This window comes from Erpetoichthys calabaricus, chromosome 3 (assembly GCF_900747795.2).
Source record: "Erpetoichthys calabaricus chromosome 3, fErpCal1.3, whole genome shotgun sequence".
NCBI classification, from domain to species: Eukaryota; Metazoa; Chordata; class Cladistia; order Polypteriformes; family Polypteridae; genus Erpetoichthys; species Erpetoichthys calabaricus.
In genome coordinates this window covers 34256067-34276056 of record NC_041396.2, presented here as the reverse complement: position 1 = coordinate 34276056, position 19990 = coordinate 34256067, and the positions used below count along the sequence as shown (strand labels likewise).

At 40.6% G+C, this 19990-nt stretch overlaps 2 protein-coding genes across 2 annotated transcripts in view; both read right to left on the bottom strand.

Annotated features, from left to right (window-relative positions):
* LOC114647906 (C4b-binding protein alpha chain-like) overlaps nt 1-19990 on the bottom strand; it is a 522597-nt gene that overhangs the window by 137517 nt on the left and 365090 nt on the right. The gene's annotated exons all lie outside the window — the stretch shown is intronic.
* LOC114644297 (complement component receptor 1-like protein) overlaps nt 1-19990 on the bottom strand; it is a 109154-nt gene that overhangs the window by 49229 nt on the left and 39935 nt on the right. Inside the window, exon 6 of the mRNA XM_051924815.1 lies at nt 7506-7694. Within this exon, the coding sequence (XP_051780775.1) occupies nt 7506-7694 (189 nt within the window). The remainder of the gene's footprint in view (nt 1-7505; nt 7695-19990) is intronic.

Genomic DNA, 19990 nt, shown 5'->3' with positions numbered 1-19990 from the left:
TGTATAATTGTGCGGGAAAAAGAACCATATGAACATATGGTTTCTACTTCATGGATTTTCACCTTTCGCGGGGGGTTCTGGAACGCAACCCCCGCGATGGAGGAGGGATTATTGTATTCCGATGCTTCATCTATAGTCAAAAAGTCTCTAAAAATACCCTACTATACATGTGCCATGTTTGCAGAGAGCATCAGATTATACAGTGGCATTAGATGGCATCAATGAACAAATGATAAACGTGAAAGCTATGTTGTTGCACGTGCCGTATGCTGTGTTGTTCTGCATTATAATAATATTGTAGGAGTCTATGTAAGGGTGAAAGAACTGGCAGCTATATTCATGAAAATATGAACTGCAAAATATTATTTTTTGAAATAAACATCACACCAAGTCAAAAGGACCACTGCTAAGAGAGCTGATAATGATGAGCCACAGAAGATGCTGAGAGTTTCATGGAGGACAGACAGGCTGGACAACGAAGTGAGCTTCTACCAAGATGGAAGGTGCAAGGGGATGTACAAGCAGACGATGGAGGCCAGGAGCAGTTTCATCCCATATATATTAGGTGGCCGGGGTCCAATGAAGACATCCCAGAATGGACACATGCAGGGGTTCATGGGAAATGGAGTGTGGAAGTCAAACCCTGTTGGGATCTCTGGGTGCTGCAAGTGGGCTCTTTTTATGCTGGTCTTGGAATGGCTTCCGGTGAACTGGCATGATTTCTGGGTTCTTTGGGAAACAGGGTAGTCCTTCCCTGAGAGCGCCTGCTTGCGGCACCCAGGGGCCTTGACTTTTCCACTCTGTTTCTCGTTAACTCCTTCAGGTATCCAAGCTGGGACGCCTCCAACAGACTACTGCCACTTAACATATGGGGGATGGAACTGCTCCTGGCTCCCAGCTTCTGCTCGTCCATCCCCTGGCACTTTTCATCTTGGAAGAAGGTCATATTGTCATCTAGCCAGATGCCTGTCTGTCCTCCTTGGCACTCACACTGCAGATTTTAGTACTCAAAAACGCCCAAATCATCATAATCTAACACCACCGGTAAATGCACAGATGAGGCTGGATAACATCCACCTTCTGACTGCATGTCTAAACAAATATATAAAGAAATTTAACATTACTGTCTAAATGGAAATAAAAACATGCCGTGACAAAATAGCTGCAGTGATTAAATACTTTGTATATCCATAGACCACAATGCTTATCTAAACTCTAGATGCTGTTGTTGTGTCTGTGGACCAGTTGGATTTCAGGACTGCCATAATTAATTGGCCACCGACCCTTTAACAGTATTCTTCTCTGATTAGCAGAGAGACCTGCAGCTAGCCAGGGTGTATGTATGTGTGTCATGCAAAAGATTAAAATGTCTCTGACTGGTGAGTGGGTCAGTGGTATCCAATCGCCTACTGTGAGCGGTGGGCTTTGGGGGAATGCTACTCTATGGATGAAAGTGGAGAGATGGGAGGAGAGAAAAAAATGAGAGTGTGCTAGAGAACAGAGTAGTAGAGCTCATACACTCTTGAAAAGAAAAAGAAACAAAAAAAGTTCTGGAAGAAGAAACAGAGAAAAAGGGTTTAGCCAAGTTGCTGAAACTTTGGCTATATAAAGTTAGCCACAGGAGATAAGTTATTAAATAAATAACTGGCGGATGTTTGCATAAGGTACATTCAAAGTTAAATTTAGTAAGCCATTCCTGCACAAGCGGCACGGTGGCGCAGTGGGTAGCGCTGCTGCCTCGCAGTTGGGAGACCTGGGGACCCGGGTTCGCTTCCTGGGTCCTCCCTGCGTGGAGTTTGCATGTTCTCCCCGTGTCTGCGTGGGTTTCCTCCGGGCACTCCGGTTTCCTCCCACAGTCCAAAGACATGCAGGTTAGGTGGATTGGCGATTCTAAATTGGCCCTAGTGTGTGCTTGGTGTGTGGGTGTGTTTGTGTGTGTCCTGCGGTGGGTTGGCACCCTGCCCGGGATTGGTTCCTGCCTTGTGCCCTGTGTTGGCTGGGATTGGCTCCAGCAGACCCCCGTGACCCTGTGTTCGGATTCAGCGGGTTGGAAAATGGATGGATGGATAGATTCCTGCACAATGCGGGAGTTTAATTCAATATATATTAAGTGGTTGAAAGGACTGGTATGCATTGAAGATGCCCCAGTATCCGGTTTGGGAGTGACTATTTTCAATATGGCAGTAGATTGTTTCATTAGACAGTAGTGCAGACTTCTTCCATCCATACTGGAGACAGTTATCCAGTTCAGAGGCTCTTTTTCACAGGAGTGAAGTACAAACTTAGTCTGTCCATGTGGGGAGAGACGCAATTTGCTAAACTGGTCCACAGTATCATTTAGGATGGTATTCTTCAGCAGAGGTGGCAATAGTGCACTTGGACAGAGGTAAAAATAAATAAATAAATAAACATTTCTTTTTTTTTCTTTGATTTGAGCTTGGTTGAACAAAAAGGTCCCATGATAGCTTCCTGGCCCCTACATTCACTAGCTTCGGCACATGCCTGCAATGGGTAAATGTGAAAGAGTGAGTGTGTGTGTGTGTGTGTGTATACCCATACACTGGTTAAATGTAAACTGCGTTTAGGACTCTCACTTAAGGCTGAAACAAATGTTACAGAATTATCAGAATTTTGGGATAATGTATGTATGATTCAACACTGAAGTGATTACCTGTACAAAAACTTATGAGTAGTAATTGTTAAGTATATTCTAAGATTCTTATGTAGTTATACTGAATGATAGTGGGATTTGTGTAGTGCAAATAGTTGGAATTCATATTAATAATTTTCTGTTGTAAGTTCTTTATTGTTATCATTGTTTAACAGCCTTTTATTTTATTTAGTAATTGTTTAAGTTCATTTGTATCCTATGTCTGGTTATTATCAGGTGTGGAATGGCGGCAACTGCAGATAACTGTGAAAGTTTATATAGATCTTCCATGAGAAGCCTAGCAACAGGTGAGGATTAAGTTGGAATTTAATGCAATTAGATAAAATGACTAAAATATTTTAGAAAACAGAGGCATTTCTCAAATGCGTATGTGGAGATTTTTAATCAAGGATCAATGGGCTGCATTATTAGTTTTTGTGCTCTTAGATATGAAAAGTCTAGGCCTGAAACAACTTTAAAAGGACACCATTTATTTTGTTAGAGAGGTCTCTTGCCTGCCTGTCCTTCTTACTTGCCTTGTTTTGAGTTTCTGTGAGTCAAGCTGAGAGACAAGGTCATTATGCTCTCTGAGGAAGCAAGCAGGCAAACTTCGTTTTGAGAAATGCAGATGTGGAGCTTCTTACTGACAGAAGACGAAACAAACTGCATGCAAGGCCTTTGCCTGTGTGAGTAAAGGGCAAGCTCTCAAGCTAGCGCATAAAACATATAAGCAATTAAATGACATTTAGAAGGATTACGGCTCATCAATACCTTAGGCAATAAAATTAGAATACAATGTATTATGAAAAAGATACAGTAGCACATATTAGTTAGGTTAAAGAAGCAATTGTTAAAGGCTTGTTCTATCTTTCTCTCAAGCGTGAAGAACTGTGTCAAGGTTGTTCGCAGCTTGGTACTCATCAGTGAAGCTGTGCACTGCCATTCACTGGTACAGTTGTCTATTATGTTAGCCACAGCCTTACAGGATGATAGTGCAACAAGTAATCACTTATTGAATTAATTAGGCAGTCCAGTTTTCATACATGGGTCCTTCTGATCTCAACTTAATTGTTAAATATTGAATTGTTAAGAATTGATTAACAACTGAAAGGCCATCGATCTTAACAGCTCAGGATTCGGCTGTGAGAATGAAGGAGGGGGTAATCAGGTGATGGCAAATATGTCCTGCCAGGTAAAATATTGTTATGAGAAGGTTTACTGGGAAGAAGACTATTATGGGGATGACTTCAAGGACAAGAATATTGTTATGAGAAGGTCTGGAACACCAGGTGATTGTTATGGGTAAAGGTGCCGAGTGAGGAAAACATCATGGGATCCTCTATACAGTAGATGTTGGGAAACAAGTCTGGAAGGGGGGGGGGGGGGGGGGGGGGGGGTTGGGCATAGCGTGATAAGAACTGTAATATATTCGGGGCTCCCTGGACACTTGGGGTTCATTTCATGAACTGAGACGGGCTTTATGTGTTCTGCAATTGTTTTCTATGCTGTGCAATAAAGTCTTAAATTCTAACTGCCTTTCTGAAGACTCAGCTTGTTTTTTCTGAAGAATTTCTCCACAACACGTAGAGCCCAGTGGAGTCTACGTGTGTGCGTGTGTGTGTGTCCATCTATTGTTGAGGTTTAGATCAAGGATCAATGTGCCTTGTTATTGGTCTTAGAATTATTGACTACTAAAAGGTGTTGCTTGACATTTTCTAAGTGGCTTAGACGGGCACAAAATTTTTATTTTATAGGCCGCTGCTTTTGTTTTTAATATGGCCTGCTTGCTTGCTTTCACTTGCCTTGTTTTTTAAGGACCAAGAAAGTCTGTGTTTTTGAGGGAACTGAGGAAACTAGCTTTTGTTTTGGAACATGGCGACTCTGCTGGGTCTTTTGATTCACCAAAGTCTAAACAAGTTTTCGAAAAAGCCTTCAATGCCCCCCAGACTTAAAGGAAACCAAGTAAACTTGCGCGTTATTGCAAAAACACTTTAAATATATAAACATTTTAGCATTTATATACAGTGGGGCAAAAAAGTATTTAGTCAGCCACCAATTGTGCAAGTTCTCCCACTTAAAAAGATGAGAGAGGCCTGTAATTTTCATCATAGGTATACCTCAACTATGAGAGACAAAATGAGAAAAAAAAATTCCAGAAAATCTGATTTTTGAAGATTTATTTGCAAATTATGGTGGAAAAAAAGTATTTGGTCAATAACAAAAGTTCATCTCATACTTTGTTATATACCCTTTGTTGGCAATGACAGAGGTCAAACGTTTTCTGTAAGTCTTCACAAGGTTTTCACACACTGTTGCTGGTATTTTGGCCCATTCCTCCATGCAGATCTCCTCTAGAGAAGTGATGTTTTGGGGCTGTCGCTGGGCAACACGGACTTTCAACTCCTTCCAAAGATTTTCTATGGGGTTGAGATCTGGAGACTGGCAAGGCCACTCCAGGACCTTGAAATGCTTCTTAGGAAGCCACTCCTTCGTTACCCAGGCGGTGTGTTTGGGATCATTGTCATGCTGAAAGACCCAGCCAAGTTTCAACTTCAATGCCCTTGCTGATGGAAGGAGGTTTTCACTCAAAATCTGACGATTCATGGCCCCATTCATTCTTTCCTTTACACGGATCAGTCATCCTGGTGCCTTTGCAGAAAAACAGCCCCAAAGCATGATGTTTCCACCCCCATGCTTTACAGTAGGTATGGTGTTCTTTGGATGCAACTCAGCATTCTTTCTCCTTCAAACACGACGAGTAGAGTTTTTTACCAAAAAGTTTCTATTTTGGTTTCATCTGACCATATGACATTCTCCCAATCCTCTTCTGGATCATCCAAAATGCTCTCTAGCAAACTTCAGACGGGCCTGCACATGTACTGGCTTAAGCAGGCGGACACGTCTGGCACTGCAGGATTTGAGTCTCTGGCGGCGTAGTGTGTTACTGATGTTAGCCTTTGTTACTTTGGTCCCAGCTCTCTGCAGGTCATTCACTAGGTCCCCCCGTGTGGTTCTGGGATTTTTGCTCACCGTTCTTGTGATCATTTTGACCCCACGGGGTGAGATCTTGCGTGGAGCCCGAGTGGAGGACAGAGGAGCCACTTACAGAAGAAGTTACAGGTCTGTGAGAGCCAGAAATCTTGCTCGTTTGTAGGTGACCAAATACTTATTTTCCACCATAATTTGTAAATCTTTAAAATCAGACAATGTGATTTTCTGGATTTTTTTTCTCATTTTGTCTCTCATAGTTGAGGTATATCTATGATGAAAATTACAGGTCTCTCTCATCTTTTTAAGTGGGAGAACTTGCACAATTGTTGGCTGACTAAATACGTTTTTGCCCCACTGTATTAAGGCCTATAAACATTTCAGATGATCAGATAAAAAGCAAGCTGTATTGTGTTAGTTAGGTTGAAATATACAGAAGTTTTAAGAATTGATTATCAAGGTTAGCCCCTGTATTGGTAAGACAGACCATATGTGGCTGTGTGTCACTGGCTGATGATGCAGCTGCCTTTGCTCACAGGCTGCAACATAAGCATGTATACATACATTCCAGATAGCATTTAAGTTCCCATGTCAAGGCTTCGTCATGAATCAATATCTTAATTAATCAAGGTAAAACAACACATACTATATTAGCTGGCTTTGAGCAATTTAAAAATGTAAGTGTTCATTAATAAAGGATTTAGCACTGTGCTTGCTGACTCAAAGCCTCTCGCCTGCATCCAGCTGCAGCAGCATAGTAAAGCTGCGCATACCAGGACCGCTGCCTTTGAGTTTAGTCTTACTGGATGCTGGTGCAACAAGCAAGTATTAATTGAACAGTTCAGTTTTTCATATGTGGGTCATCCTGGTTCCAACTTAATGATGAGGGCTGATCAATTTAAAGGCCTCCAATTTCTTATTAGCTCAAGATTGGGAATGTGAGGAATGTAAAACATGATCAGATGATGGTCATCTCTGGGCCAGGCAGCAAGTACGACCTTCGAGTCCAAATGATTGTTATGAAAAGACTGATTATTATTAGGGGAAAGAAGTTTACAAGGGAAGGTAATTGTTATGAAAAAAGGTAACTTTGTTATTACAAAGATAACATGTAAAGTGAATGATGAGAACTATGTACGAAATGGGGATGTTGTGTAATTAGAACTGGAATAAAAACTAACCGCGCCCAAACCACTGGGCTCACTCCATAAACTGAGACAGGCTTTATTTGCTCTACAATTGTTTTCTATGCTGTGCAATAAAGTCTAAATTCTGGCTGCCTTTCTTAAGACTCTGTTTGTTTGTTCTGAAGATTTCTCCATAACACTATCTCCACTACCTGCAGCACTTATTACAGCATGCAAGTAAATTATCAAGCTGTAGTGACAGTGTGCTCCTAAACTCCTGAAAGGATAACGGCAATTTTAGCTTTTTATTTTCACTCAACATCAAGTCTTTCATTCAGTATCTCTCTCCCCAAAACCCTGGTGGTGGTTTAAAATGCACAGAATTGAGGAACTCGGGGCGGGTGTTTTAGGAAGAAGTCCTGTGGGAGTAGCTTTTGCAGTGCAGGGGTTTGCTGCTGTTTGCTACACACTTTTAATGGGTTGTCGCCAGAAGTGTATTCTTGTTTGAGAATCACATCTGGCCTTGTGAGACTACCACAGGATCATGCATCCACGCCCTAACATATTAACATGCTATCAACATAAATTTTAAAAAAGTAAGCAAAATGAGGTAGAGAAATAAGAGATTTGTGCCCAACAAGAACGGCACCTTGTGCCACTCATCCCATAAGTTTATCACAACAGTAACATGGCATACCTTAAATCATAAAAGCTCACTTAACATAAAAATTGATACTTACTTACACATACCAAAGATGGTGAACTCCAATTGCTTTCAGTGCAAGTGATTCTAAAATTCCCCTCTGCTCTTCTATAGCCAGTTACACACTCATAATACGAGGGTTTTGATCCATTGGCAAACACAGTTTGATCCAAAAAATGAGACCTTGGAACTGCATTTTCAACACTTGGAGGTTTGCCACAATCTCCTAAAATTATAAAATGACAAGGTTAGGTTGTACTCTTCTATATGAAGCCAATATAAAACATGCAAATACTCTCAGGAACTTAGAGGAAAATTGCTAAGTACAGGATATGTGTGAACAAAAGCTAGAATCAGTGTCAATGAAATCAGTAAAATGTCATCAAGCAAATCCCCGTCAACTTGTTGGTATATCACAGCATTTCAATCTGAAGTGGTCATCACTTAATATGTCAGAATTCCAGCTCCCATTCCTTCTTTCATGTGATTTTTTCAAACCGAGCCTATGAGAACTGGTTGTGGTATTGTTCAGTTTACTGAGCAATTGATTCTTTTTAACTTAGAAGTAGTGCTGGGCGGTATGACCAAAATTCTATATTACGGTATTTTTTAAAATTATACCAGTTTCACTGTATTGGACAGTATTTTTTTCCCATACATGAGTGGATGTTAACCACATTTTCCATTGCAATTACTGGCTAAGAATAACCTATTCCACTGTCATGAGAGTTGTACATTGTACAAAAAAACATTTTAATGTGCACACAAGTATTAATACAGGTTTGCATTGACCCATAAAGTGATAGTTTTCAAGGGGGTGGCAGTAATGAAGAGAAGGAATCACATTACATGACAGATGCAGTCAAAATATAGAGCCTTTTTGTTAAACAAAGTTTGCAAACAACTTAAACTAAAATTTTGACAACATTTTTTCAACCATCTAAAGAGGCATTTAGACTTAGTAAAATATCCAGAGGTGCATGTCAAAAGTTGTATTGCACTGAACATGTCTTAGAAAAGGAACAGTAAATATTTTTTGTAAACCAACTACACTTTGTTCATGTTAACAATCTTTGTCCACTGACACATTAAAGTGACTTTTTAAACAACGTTACCATCATTAAACTGCATAATATTTGAACTATGTGTACTAACTGTATATGGTTGAAGTGACAATAAAGCCTACTTGAACTTGAACTAATAAATAACAATAAAATAAGTAATAGTGCAACTTCCAGTAATAATACTATTACTTCCAAGACTTCAAGCCCTGGTGCATTACACAGTATTCACCAAATTAAAATAAAATAAAATAAAACAAGTGCAACTTGGTGATGACATCTTTACCAACTGAACCATCATTAAGGCAAACTGCATTAATATGGACCTTGATTCAAGCTTAGCTATACAAATAAATAATAAAACTGCAACTTGCATTTATAATACTATTTGCGGTATAGCCCTACAAAGCGTATTAGGGCCACAGTGAAAAAAAAAAAAAATATGGACACAGTGAAGAAAAGAAAAAATTATGTTGAGAATAAAGTAGACATATTGACTTTATTCTCGACATTTCCACTTTAATCTCGACGCTTATTGTCGAGATTAAAGTCAACATTTCTACTTTATTCTCGACGTTTCTGTCGAGATTAAAGTCGACATTTCCACTTTATTCTCATAGTTTATTTTGTCATTAATGTTGAATGTCGTAAACTAAACTTCATCCTAAAATCAATGTTTCATTTACTAGATTTTCTCAAACCCCATCATAAGTTAATGTAGCACATTAAATGTTTTGTGTTAAGTGTTACCAGACCCAGTTGTTAATCGCTAAGCGCTTCTTAAATTGACTTCCTCTGCACTAAGAGGAGGCACAGGCAGTGATTGCCACACAGAACACATTCACTTCACTTCATTCCTGCTCTCTGAAAATGTAGAATGCTAAGATAAATTTTCATGAAAAATGCATTAAAGCAGGTATTAAACATGCATGGTAGTGCTGCTCCCTCGCAGTAAGGGGTCCCCAGATGTACGTTCAGTGTTGAGAACCTTATGGCAGGTGTGACGAGGCTCCAAAAAACTGGATGTATGAATGGCTATTGCATAGGTTTAACTTAAACATTGTTTAAATATTGGGTTCGTGATCTGGTGCTCAGAGATATGAACGCAGAATTCAATGGATGTTCTTCTGAGCGGGCTTTCTTTATTGCATGCGTGCTGTCTTTGTCTGACGTACCAAACCCCCAGTTCCTATCGTTCCTTTTTCTTTCTCCTCATAACCAATCACCACACGATAAACGTCTTTGTGAAATTAAAACTAGTTATAATCCTTAGACCACGGAGTGTTCAGAACTTTAAAAAAATCTTCGTTATACATGTTTAATTATGCCATCCATTCAGGGTTGGACCCATCCCAGCAAGCATTGTGTGTGAGGCAGGAGCAAATCCTGAACAGGATGTCAGCACATCGCAGGGTGAATACGAGAAATACAAACACTAGCAGGGTCAATACAGCATAACAAAACCCCACATCCTACATGACTTTGAAAAAAACTGAAGCACGCCAAGTAAACCCACCAGAAAAACATGCAAATTCAAGGCAGGGATAACCCGGGACCCCCTTGCTGCGACGCAGCAGTGCACCCTCCACGCTACCGTGCCCCCACATGATTAATACATGCTTTAATGCATTTCATCATGAAAATTATCTATATATATAATTCTCTAAGCCGCCGCCAGAGCGGGCAAGACACCCATGAAAGCACACAGGAAGAAGTCACGCCCACCAACTTTAAGACCATTGGATACGACGAAAACTCGCAGAGCCACACCCACCAACTCGGACGTGACGCCTCGGAAAACACGCCGTCATTTCTGTTTGTCTGTGTTACAGTCCAAATGCAGCTCTGAGCCACGTTGACTTTTCGGTTACGACGCACGACCGCGTGCAACATCGCAAACTGTTTTACACGCTACATACAGCAATTCGCATCCACGACAAACGTGCGTCTTCTTAGATGGTCCTGCAGGAACACGGAAAACGTTTCCCCGCCCACCAACACTCTTTATTCCCCGGCCCGCGTCCACGACAAACATACATCTTCTTAGATGGTCCTGCAGGAACACGGAAAACGTTTCCCCGCCCACCAACACTCCTTATTCCCCGGCCCGCATCCACCCTCGCTCTCTAGGCATTCCCACTGCCTGCTCATGTGCCCGGACGCAACAACTCACCAACCACCCCGTAAGTCGCTTTCGTCTGTGCTAGGAGTCCACATGCACCTCTGAGCCACGTTGACTTTTCATTATTCTTTTCGGTTATGACGCACGCACCACCATAGCAAACTGTTTTACACGCCATGGTCTTAGAGTTGGTGGGCGGGTCTCCGTGAGTTGCTCTTGCGAGCGGGCACATGACCAGGCGGTATGTATGCTTTGAGAATGAGGGTGGACGCGGCAGGACCATGTAAGAAGAGGCATGTTTGTCGCGGATGTGAATTGCTGAATGCAGCGTCTAAAACAGTTTGCGAGGGGTATCCCATGGGATCCTTACAACAATCCTTTAAAACTGAAGTTAAAACACAATGAAGGAAGCAGTCTTTAAAAACCAATAAGCCCTGTGCCTCTGTTTCATTAGCGTCTCACCTGCTTCACCAATGCAGGCCCTGCAACAGTCGAGACGCTCTCTCAGCAGCTGACCTTCACTGTGCCTGACTCCACTAAAGGCTGCACCAAAATTATGAAAGAACGGGCGCATTTGTTTCACACAAGCTGTGTGTGTGGGTGGGTTGGTGTTAGTTAGTTAATTAGTTACTTGAAGGATTTCAAGTTTTAATATGCACAAGCGGTAACACTGCAAACGCTGCCCAAACCAGAAAAGACGGCTGGCAAAAAGTGACTGACAAATTAAACGCGTGTGCATTGTACTTACTGAAAGCAGCGTTACGGATTTTGCAAATGTTCATTTTTTCCCTCAGCTTAAAAAACATTTAAAAAGCGGCGTGATTATGCGGCATATACTACGCCGCAGGTTGGTATGCAGCGTAGTATAACTTGCTTTACCCGCATACAGGAAAGCCAGGAACCGAAGTGCACATATGCAGCTTACACTTTATTTTAGTCACAAAACATACTAGCAACTGGCAAGTTAAACATCAATCTGCCAATTACACATAATTTGCAAAAAAAGAAAGTTCTGATCCACTGATGAAAAACCGGTGCATCACTGAAGTGACTGAAATTAATTGGCAAAAAGGGGGCAGAAAATGGTTGCAAGCTGCTTCTACTGTAAATAGTGGCCGATGGCAACCATTAATGTCAAGCCATGTGTGAGGTCTGTGTGAGGTCTGGAGTAGGACAGAGTGGTGGATCGGAGGCTAGGGAGCTGTGTTGGCAATCGGAAGGTTGTCGTTTCGAATCCCCAAAACGCCAGAAGTGACTTTACTACGAGGTCCTTAACCTGGGTATGATGTTAATCTGCATCCTGCCCTGGAAGCAGGTCCTTCAACTTACAGGGAAAACTTGGAGATTGGTGGCAGGACTGGCACTCCAGCCAACGTAAAAAAAATCCTCACACTGTTCCAGTGTGGTGCTGAGATGTCACCCTTTGCATGGCTGCACTCGGGTTCCAGTCCAGGTGGCTCGCCATGTAGTGGGTGTGGCAACGCGTTGTAAAATCAGCGCATGCTCCCAACCAACCTGTGTAAGCATGAACAAAGTGCAAAAGATCAATATCCCCATGGTCAATCAATGTGTGGAAACCCAAGTTAACAAATAAGAATATATAAAAAGTGTTTCCTGTACAAAAATGTCTTATATCCCTGAAGAAAAACTTTTCCAAGTCCTCTAAAGTTTTTTTTTTCTTTTAGACAGAAATTTTTACACACCTGTCTATTTGAGGCATGCCCTACACTAAAGATGCTCTCCTGTGGGGCACTTGTAGCAGGGACCAGATTGCTAAGCTTTGGGAAGTTTTCTGCATGGCATTTCCATCATTGAAGTGGATCTGTGCCTGGGTCTATGTCAGGGAACAACAAATAGGTTCCCATCTTAGTTTCATTTTCTTTTTTTTCACTGGAAGAAAGTGAGTACTTTTTCTTGAATTAGCTTTCTAAAGTCTTTTTCTTCTTCAGCTCAGGATGATCTTCTTCTTGGTATATGTGCAGAGCTGGGCCAGACTATGGTATTACTCCACCTAATCATGATCAATGCAAGTTGTCTGGAACCTGATGTCCACCAGTTAGGCCATATCCACATGTGAAAGGGTCACTGTACTTTCCATCAGGGTAGTCTAGTGTGTGTTTTATTTAATATGGCTTGCAAGATTAAGACATGCAGTGCAACAAGACAATGAACACATTTTAGTGCAAATACAACATAAAGTGAAAACAGACACGACAGTGTGAAACAGTAGCACAAAGTACAGCAGATAACCTGTTACTGATCTGGTTATATAACTTAACAGCAATAACATTATTTTGTTAAAAAGTGCAATATAAGGAGATAAGAAATGTAGTAAATGTATTCATCCGAGTTAGACAGCTTTTGAAGATGTAAACAATGTAAAGAAAATGAAAGTGTAAATTCAAATCTATACTAATAAAAGGCAAAGCCCTCACTGACTCACTCATCACTAATTCTCCAACTTCCCATGTAGGTAGAAGGCTGAATTTTGGCAGGCTAATTCCTTACAGCTTACTTACAAAAGTTAAGCAGGTTTCATTTCGAAATTCTATGCGTAACGGTCATAACGGTCGACAACATCCGCCATGTTAAACTTTCTTATTTATGGCCCCATCTTCACGAAATTTGGTAGGTAGCTTCCCTGTGCTAACCGAAACCGATGTACGTACTTATTTCGGTGATATGACGCCACTGTCGGCCACCATATTGAACTTTCCAACGGTCTTTGTTACTTATGGGCCCATCTTCAAGAAATTTGGTACACGGGTTCCCAACACTAACTGAATCCTACTTACATACATATATATATATACATCCATAGCCTGCAGCTCGGTCGCTGTGTGAGGCGGCGTTGGGTCCTCCATCCCCACACCTCCCACGTAGTTGGCTGCCTGCCTATATAAGGCCGTCCGTCACTCCGGTCTCTTCATTCCCTTCCATGCTTTGCCACAGTATTCACGTGGATTCAGCTGTAGAAGTGGAAGACACAGTGCACTATCCGGTAGAGTTTCTCCACACTCTGAATCCTCCAGGCACTCCTGAGCATAATCTAATTTTGAAGGTTGGGGTACCAATAATGTTACTGAGAAACTTACAGCCACCGAAACTTTATAATGGCACGAGACTTCAGGTCACGTGTCTGCAAAAGAACCTAATTGAGGCAACTATTTTTACTGGCGGTGGCTCAGGTGAGAGAGTTTTTATTCCTTGCATCCCTGTTATACCCTCTGATCTCCCATTTCAATTCAAACGCCTCCAATTTCCAGTAAGGCTCTGCTTCGCAATGACAATTAATAAGTCTCAGGGACAGACCCTACAAAAGGTTGGCATTGATTTGAGGCAAGATTGCTTTTCACATGGCCAACTATACGCTGCATGCTCAAGAGTAAGCTCAGCGCACAGCTTGGTCATATTAGAACCGGAGCGCCGAACTGACAACGTGGTATACAAAGAGATCCTTAACTAATAATTATTGGTATATTTTCCCTCAGTTTAAAAAGGTTTATTTTTCTTCTTAATAAAAATTTTATTAAAGCAGTACTTCGCCGCTACGAAGCGCGGGTATTTTGCTAGTTAATCAATAAAATCAATTAATCACCAAGCTAAACCCGACTCTTTTATCCAATTTAACATAGTATTTCATAAATGCATAGCACAATGATTCAATATCTGATTAAGGTTACACAGCCAAAACATTGCTTCTCTAGCCTTATTTTCTTTTTAACAGCAATAGAATAACCTTTTTTACTCCATATGCACAAAGATTCATCCACAACATGAGCAGTAGCTAGTACAGGTGACTTGGTTAGGATAAAATAAACAAGTCACTAGTTTGGTAATTTTGTATTAAAAAGACCACTTCCTTTGTAGTATTCAGATCACTAAATATCTGACACTTTTAACTCTACTGTTACCCTTTCATAAAGCCATACTAACTTAGGCCTCATTGTAAGCTTTGGGCTGAAGTACCCATTTTGTCATCACCCTCTCAACTGCCGTTCTGGTAAAAATTAGTTTTTTTTTTAAATAATTCTGCACTTTCTCTTCTTTGCCTTTCTTAAATGACATAATAATTCCAGTAGAAGAGAGAAATGTTTAAGTTAAGACAATGTATAGAATGAAGGTGGGCAAGAACACTTATTTTAATGATTTATCTTTTAAATGTCTTTGTACAGAATGTTGGATGTAACAAAACTAATCTCTTGGTTATTATTAATATTGATATTTTTACAAATCTAATTTGTCATGTTTATTTGTTGAGCTCCCATTAAAGAATCTAATTTATTGGCAACAGTATGCATGCCGATATAGCTGCAGATAAAACTCAAAAGTGGCAGCTTTCAATACCATTTTAAAAAAGTTTGTCTGCCTTCAAATACTTGAGCATCCTGGGCCAGGCAAAACACAACTGTTACCAAGACAGAAAAGGAGAAGGGTATTTCTGCAGACCGGAGACATTATGGGTGAATCTGGAGGTAGGATAACTGTCAGTTGAATTTTAGATATTGCTGCTCCAAAAATATATTTGGGAAAAATGAGACGTTTGACACTAATAACTACATGACTGTTGATGTCTAAAGCTCCAAACATCACTGAAGCATCCACAGGGCTCTTTAACTACTTCAAAGTTTTGCGTTCTCTGACATGAAATGTGAAGATACCACTCATATTTTATACACAGAAGATATATGTGTGGAACCAGTTACTCGATAATAAATATAATGCTATACTATGCTTCTGTACTGGAACTTATAACATGTAATTAATACTGTAGCCTATTGTGGACACATTCTTTAAACACTGTTACGTATGCCCAGTTACACAAGCACATTCCCTAAAACCTGTTATGATTCTCTTTGCCCATAGGGGCATTTATCCCCCAAGTACTCACATCAAGTATAACAGTATAAAAAAAAACCCCGACGTGGTAAAGTTGCCACATAATTATCAAACAGTGGTAGCTTATAATGTATGGTAGAGTCTCGCCTGTGCATTTTTCTTGTTTACATTGCTATAGCAACTGCACTGTCAAGCTGCATCAGCCCGGTCGTGAGTTGCCAGCAGTATTAGCTGGCATTCCATCATACCAATGAGCAGTTTAGTGCCAGCCACGGGGGAGCCGATAAAAACTTTCCAGTCCTTCAAAATAATTCCAACTTGTGCAGTAGGATAGTAGGCTACCTAATTGAGCCACGTGATGAGGGACAAGCCACTATCAGGTGAGCAGTGGTGTGGTGCTGAAAGTATAATATTCATTATAACAGCAAATTACATCTTTAGGACTAATTATCATAAGATCAAAATGAACACACGGAATGTTATTGGGCTTTTAGTGTTTTGGTGCTTCTGTCCGATGGCAACAATACGATTAACAAAAGCAAGGAAGTACTTGGGCTGTGTTGGGCTTTTGGCTGCTATGATTTCTGGAATTGACCAGATGTCAATATTTTCGAAAGTTAGTGTCATTTTTGGCAAAATCACGAAGCTTCATGGGGCTTCATGTGCCCATCACTATCAAAGGTATCTGTCTTGCTGCTAAAAAAAATGTAGTAACTGGTCTGCACAAGTTATATGGAAAAGTAGCTGGCTGGCAGCTGCAAATATGCGGCTAACTACAGCCTAGTGCTAAAACGACAGTTACAATTAAAACATCTCCAACCTTTGAAGTAGATTTAATGACGTAGCTGTGTCGCGTATGCCTGTTACTGACGAGCAGGACTCACGGCGCACAATGACGCGCGAACACAAAGAAATCCATAACAAGCACCTTAGTGTGTTTGCACTACATCAGAAACGGTGCTGAACTGAATTCCACGGGGCTCCGATGTTTTCAGAACGCCTCTAGTACAACCACATTGGTGCAATAGTCCAGTACCCTTAAACACAGCTGCCACTTTGTTTTTTTTTTTTTTTCTGCTTCGCCTCACCCTTTAACTCCTAATTATCATCTTATTGCTGCACCAACATTTCCGAAGCTTACCTGTTACAAGTCCATCATTGCTCACCAGCGCCACTAGCTCAAACAGTACCCCATACACAAAGGAGGCGACTTTCATGCTGACGAGGTACTGGATTCTTGTGCGCAGCACTAAAAGGGCATTCAGACCCGCACGGCTGTTCGAAGGGCGATGTTGGCAAAAGAAAAGACAAAACAGTACATAGGTCATACAGCACCTAACGTAATTGTTACAACACTCCCAAAGGGTGGATGTGACGATTTTTTGTTTCTTCATTTTTATCTTAAAGTGGCCGCACTAGCATTTCCCCTTAAACTTTTAAGCATAATTTACGCCGCAGGCACGTTGTCAGCAAGCCTCAAAATATTAGGTTTTACATGTATAAGTTCTCTTTAGAACTTTTACACCAACAGGCCTATTATCCAGCCATTTACTGGATGAAGTAAGTAGTCGTCTTTACTTGGATTTCTGATTATAACTACAAGGAAAGCGTTCATCAAATTGGATATTTTTTAAATTTAAAAGCCAACATTTAAAATATTAACAGGCAATTAACATTTTTTCCAGAACATTAGACAAAATGAAAAAGCAGATCAATTGTTTATAAAATATCATCCATCCATCCATTTTCCAACCCGCTGAATCCGAACACAGGGTCACGGGGGTCTGCTGGAGCCAATCCTAGCCAACAAAGGGCACAAGGCAGGAACCAATCCTGGGCAGGGTGCCAACCCACCGCAGGACACACACAAACACACCCACACACCAAGCACACACTAGGGGCCAATTTAGAATCGCCAATCCACCTAACCTGCATGTCTTTGGACTGTGGGAGGAAACCGGAGCGCCCGGAGGAAACCCACGCAGACACGGGGAGAACATGCAAACTCCACGCAGGGAGGACCCGGGAAGCGAACCCGGGTCTCCTAACTGCGAGGCAGCAGCGCTACCACTGCGCCACCGTGCCGCCCTATAAAATATCACCATCAACTTAATAGTAAATAGCAATATAAAATTATGATCAACATATCCACAGACTCATGTTACAGTGTTAACACATTCTTTAATTCTAGTGCATATTGAAGAGATATTTATTATTTACTGCCTTTAAAGGATTTAAACACCAAGTTTAACTCCACTGTGAAACATTAAAAAGATTGGCATATTTTAAAAAATAAATTTATAGATAAAATATGTACCTATAAATTTTAATATAATGGTTTTACTCACTAGTAAGAGCAACTTTAATAAGCATTATATTATTTAAATATATAAAAGTGTATATATTCAACAAGTAACACAGGTGTTGATTGACGTTCAGGTCTAAAGACAACCATTTTGACTACCCATGCCAAGCTAGTAAGCCTCTTTGCTTGAGGCAACTCTCCACATGCAGCTGAAGTAATATTTGTGGGGCGCTATACAGCAGCTATACCTAAGTCTTGTTTTGCTTGATGCAGCTGTCCATATATACTGTATATGTATACTGTAGACATGTAGTGTTATTAAGCAGCTATACAGATGCCTCATTTTGCTTAAAGAAGCTGTGTGTCCATAGGCAAAGCTCTACATGTCAAGTGTTATAAAACAGATATAACTAGCATTCTTACGCACACACACATACCCAACTGATGTTGACAATACTATGTGGCATAAGTGAACTGAAATAACAAACAGGTGAACTTCCACGATAATACACTTATTATATACACCTTTGATTTTTAAGATTTTTATCATTATCCTTTTCATACCAATTTTAAAAGTGTTCTGCTTATTTAAGTCACTGTTTTCTAATAATGAACCTAGTGGGCTTGACACTAATGGAGATGGAGCCTTTCTGCGCTGTTTGCCTTGGTGTCTATGTAACCCATCATGAATTGTCATTATTAGGATACAACTGAAGGCACAAACTGCATAGAAAAAGGTGAATTAATAGGAAAATCACAAAAGTACAAAGATTTCTTATGAATATCACTACTGTATATACACAGTACAGCACTTTTGTAAATACAAAATAAGAGAAGAAAAAATACATTTTATTAAACAATGATTGTGCAGTTTAAAAAACAGCTACAGAAGGCCCTTGGGGGATGGAAAAACTATGTATGTATGTTTGTTTATTACATAAAGTTTATTATGGAAGAGAAGGTCTGTGATACGGTTTGCATATTTGCAGTTGGAGATCCACAAAGGGAGAAAAAACGAATCACGTATCATAAAATAGTTTTATTCCTGAGCTTTCCTGAGGGGTCTTCATCAGAGGATAATGCTTAGACTTACAAGAATCAAAGGCAATATATAGCAACACATTCAGTGGGGGGTGGGTGGAGGTGACTAAGTCCGTATGATCAAAGGGGGGGGGGGGGGGGTGTATCGTTAAATTAAAGTGCATATGTCCTTCTTAAGTTGGCATATGCTGGGTTTATGTCCAAGTGTCTGTTGATGGCATTTTCATCTGATAGCCAAGACTCGGCCAACTCTCTGGCGCTTTTTGTACTGGCCTTAAATTTTACTTTCACGTTGTCCCAGTTGAATGTGTGTCCTGTCGATTTAGTATGTGCATATATCAAAGATAGTGCGTCCTTTCTTCTGACAGCGTTGCGATGTTCCTGTACACGTGTTGAGATTTTTTTTGACGTTTGTCCTATGTATACAGCTGAGCAAGAATTGCATGGAATACTATAAACTGTGTTTCGCTATACTCTGACAAAACTACGAAATGGTAACCGCCTGGATGTACAGAACTTTCACAAAATGAAATCCAATGATGCTAACTGCCCGGAATTTTATGGACTCCCCAAAAATACACAAAACACCACTAAAATACAGACCAGTGGTTAGCCTAATAGGCGGACCATCATACAACTTGTCAAAAAGACTTTTCCAACTACTTAAACATTTAACGGACGACTCGGATTATTCTGTCAACAGCGCGGAGTCGGCATTACAGCGCTTGAATGACGTATCCATCGCCGAGGACGAGATCATGGTCTCGTTTGATGTTATATCGCTATACACCATGATCCCGATCCAACTGGCCACAGAAACATTATTAATGAAACTGGATAGTGACCCCACCATAGAGACAAGAACCAAACTGTCCATCAAAGACTTAATGCACCTAATATCACTTTGCCAAAAAACGCACTTTCATTTCAACGGCAAGTATTACACACAGAAAGAAGGCATGCCGATGGGATCACTGTTATCTGGACTCCTAGCTGAACTGGTAATGCAACGATTTGAAAACATAGCTTTATCCCAGATTACACCCAAAATTTGGATACGCTATGTAGACGACACATTCGTCATATTAAGAAAGAACCAGCTGAATGAATTCTTCACTCATATTAACACAATATTCCCTGCAATCCAGTTCACA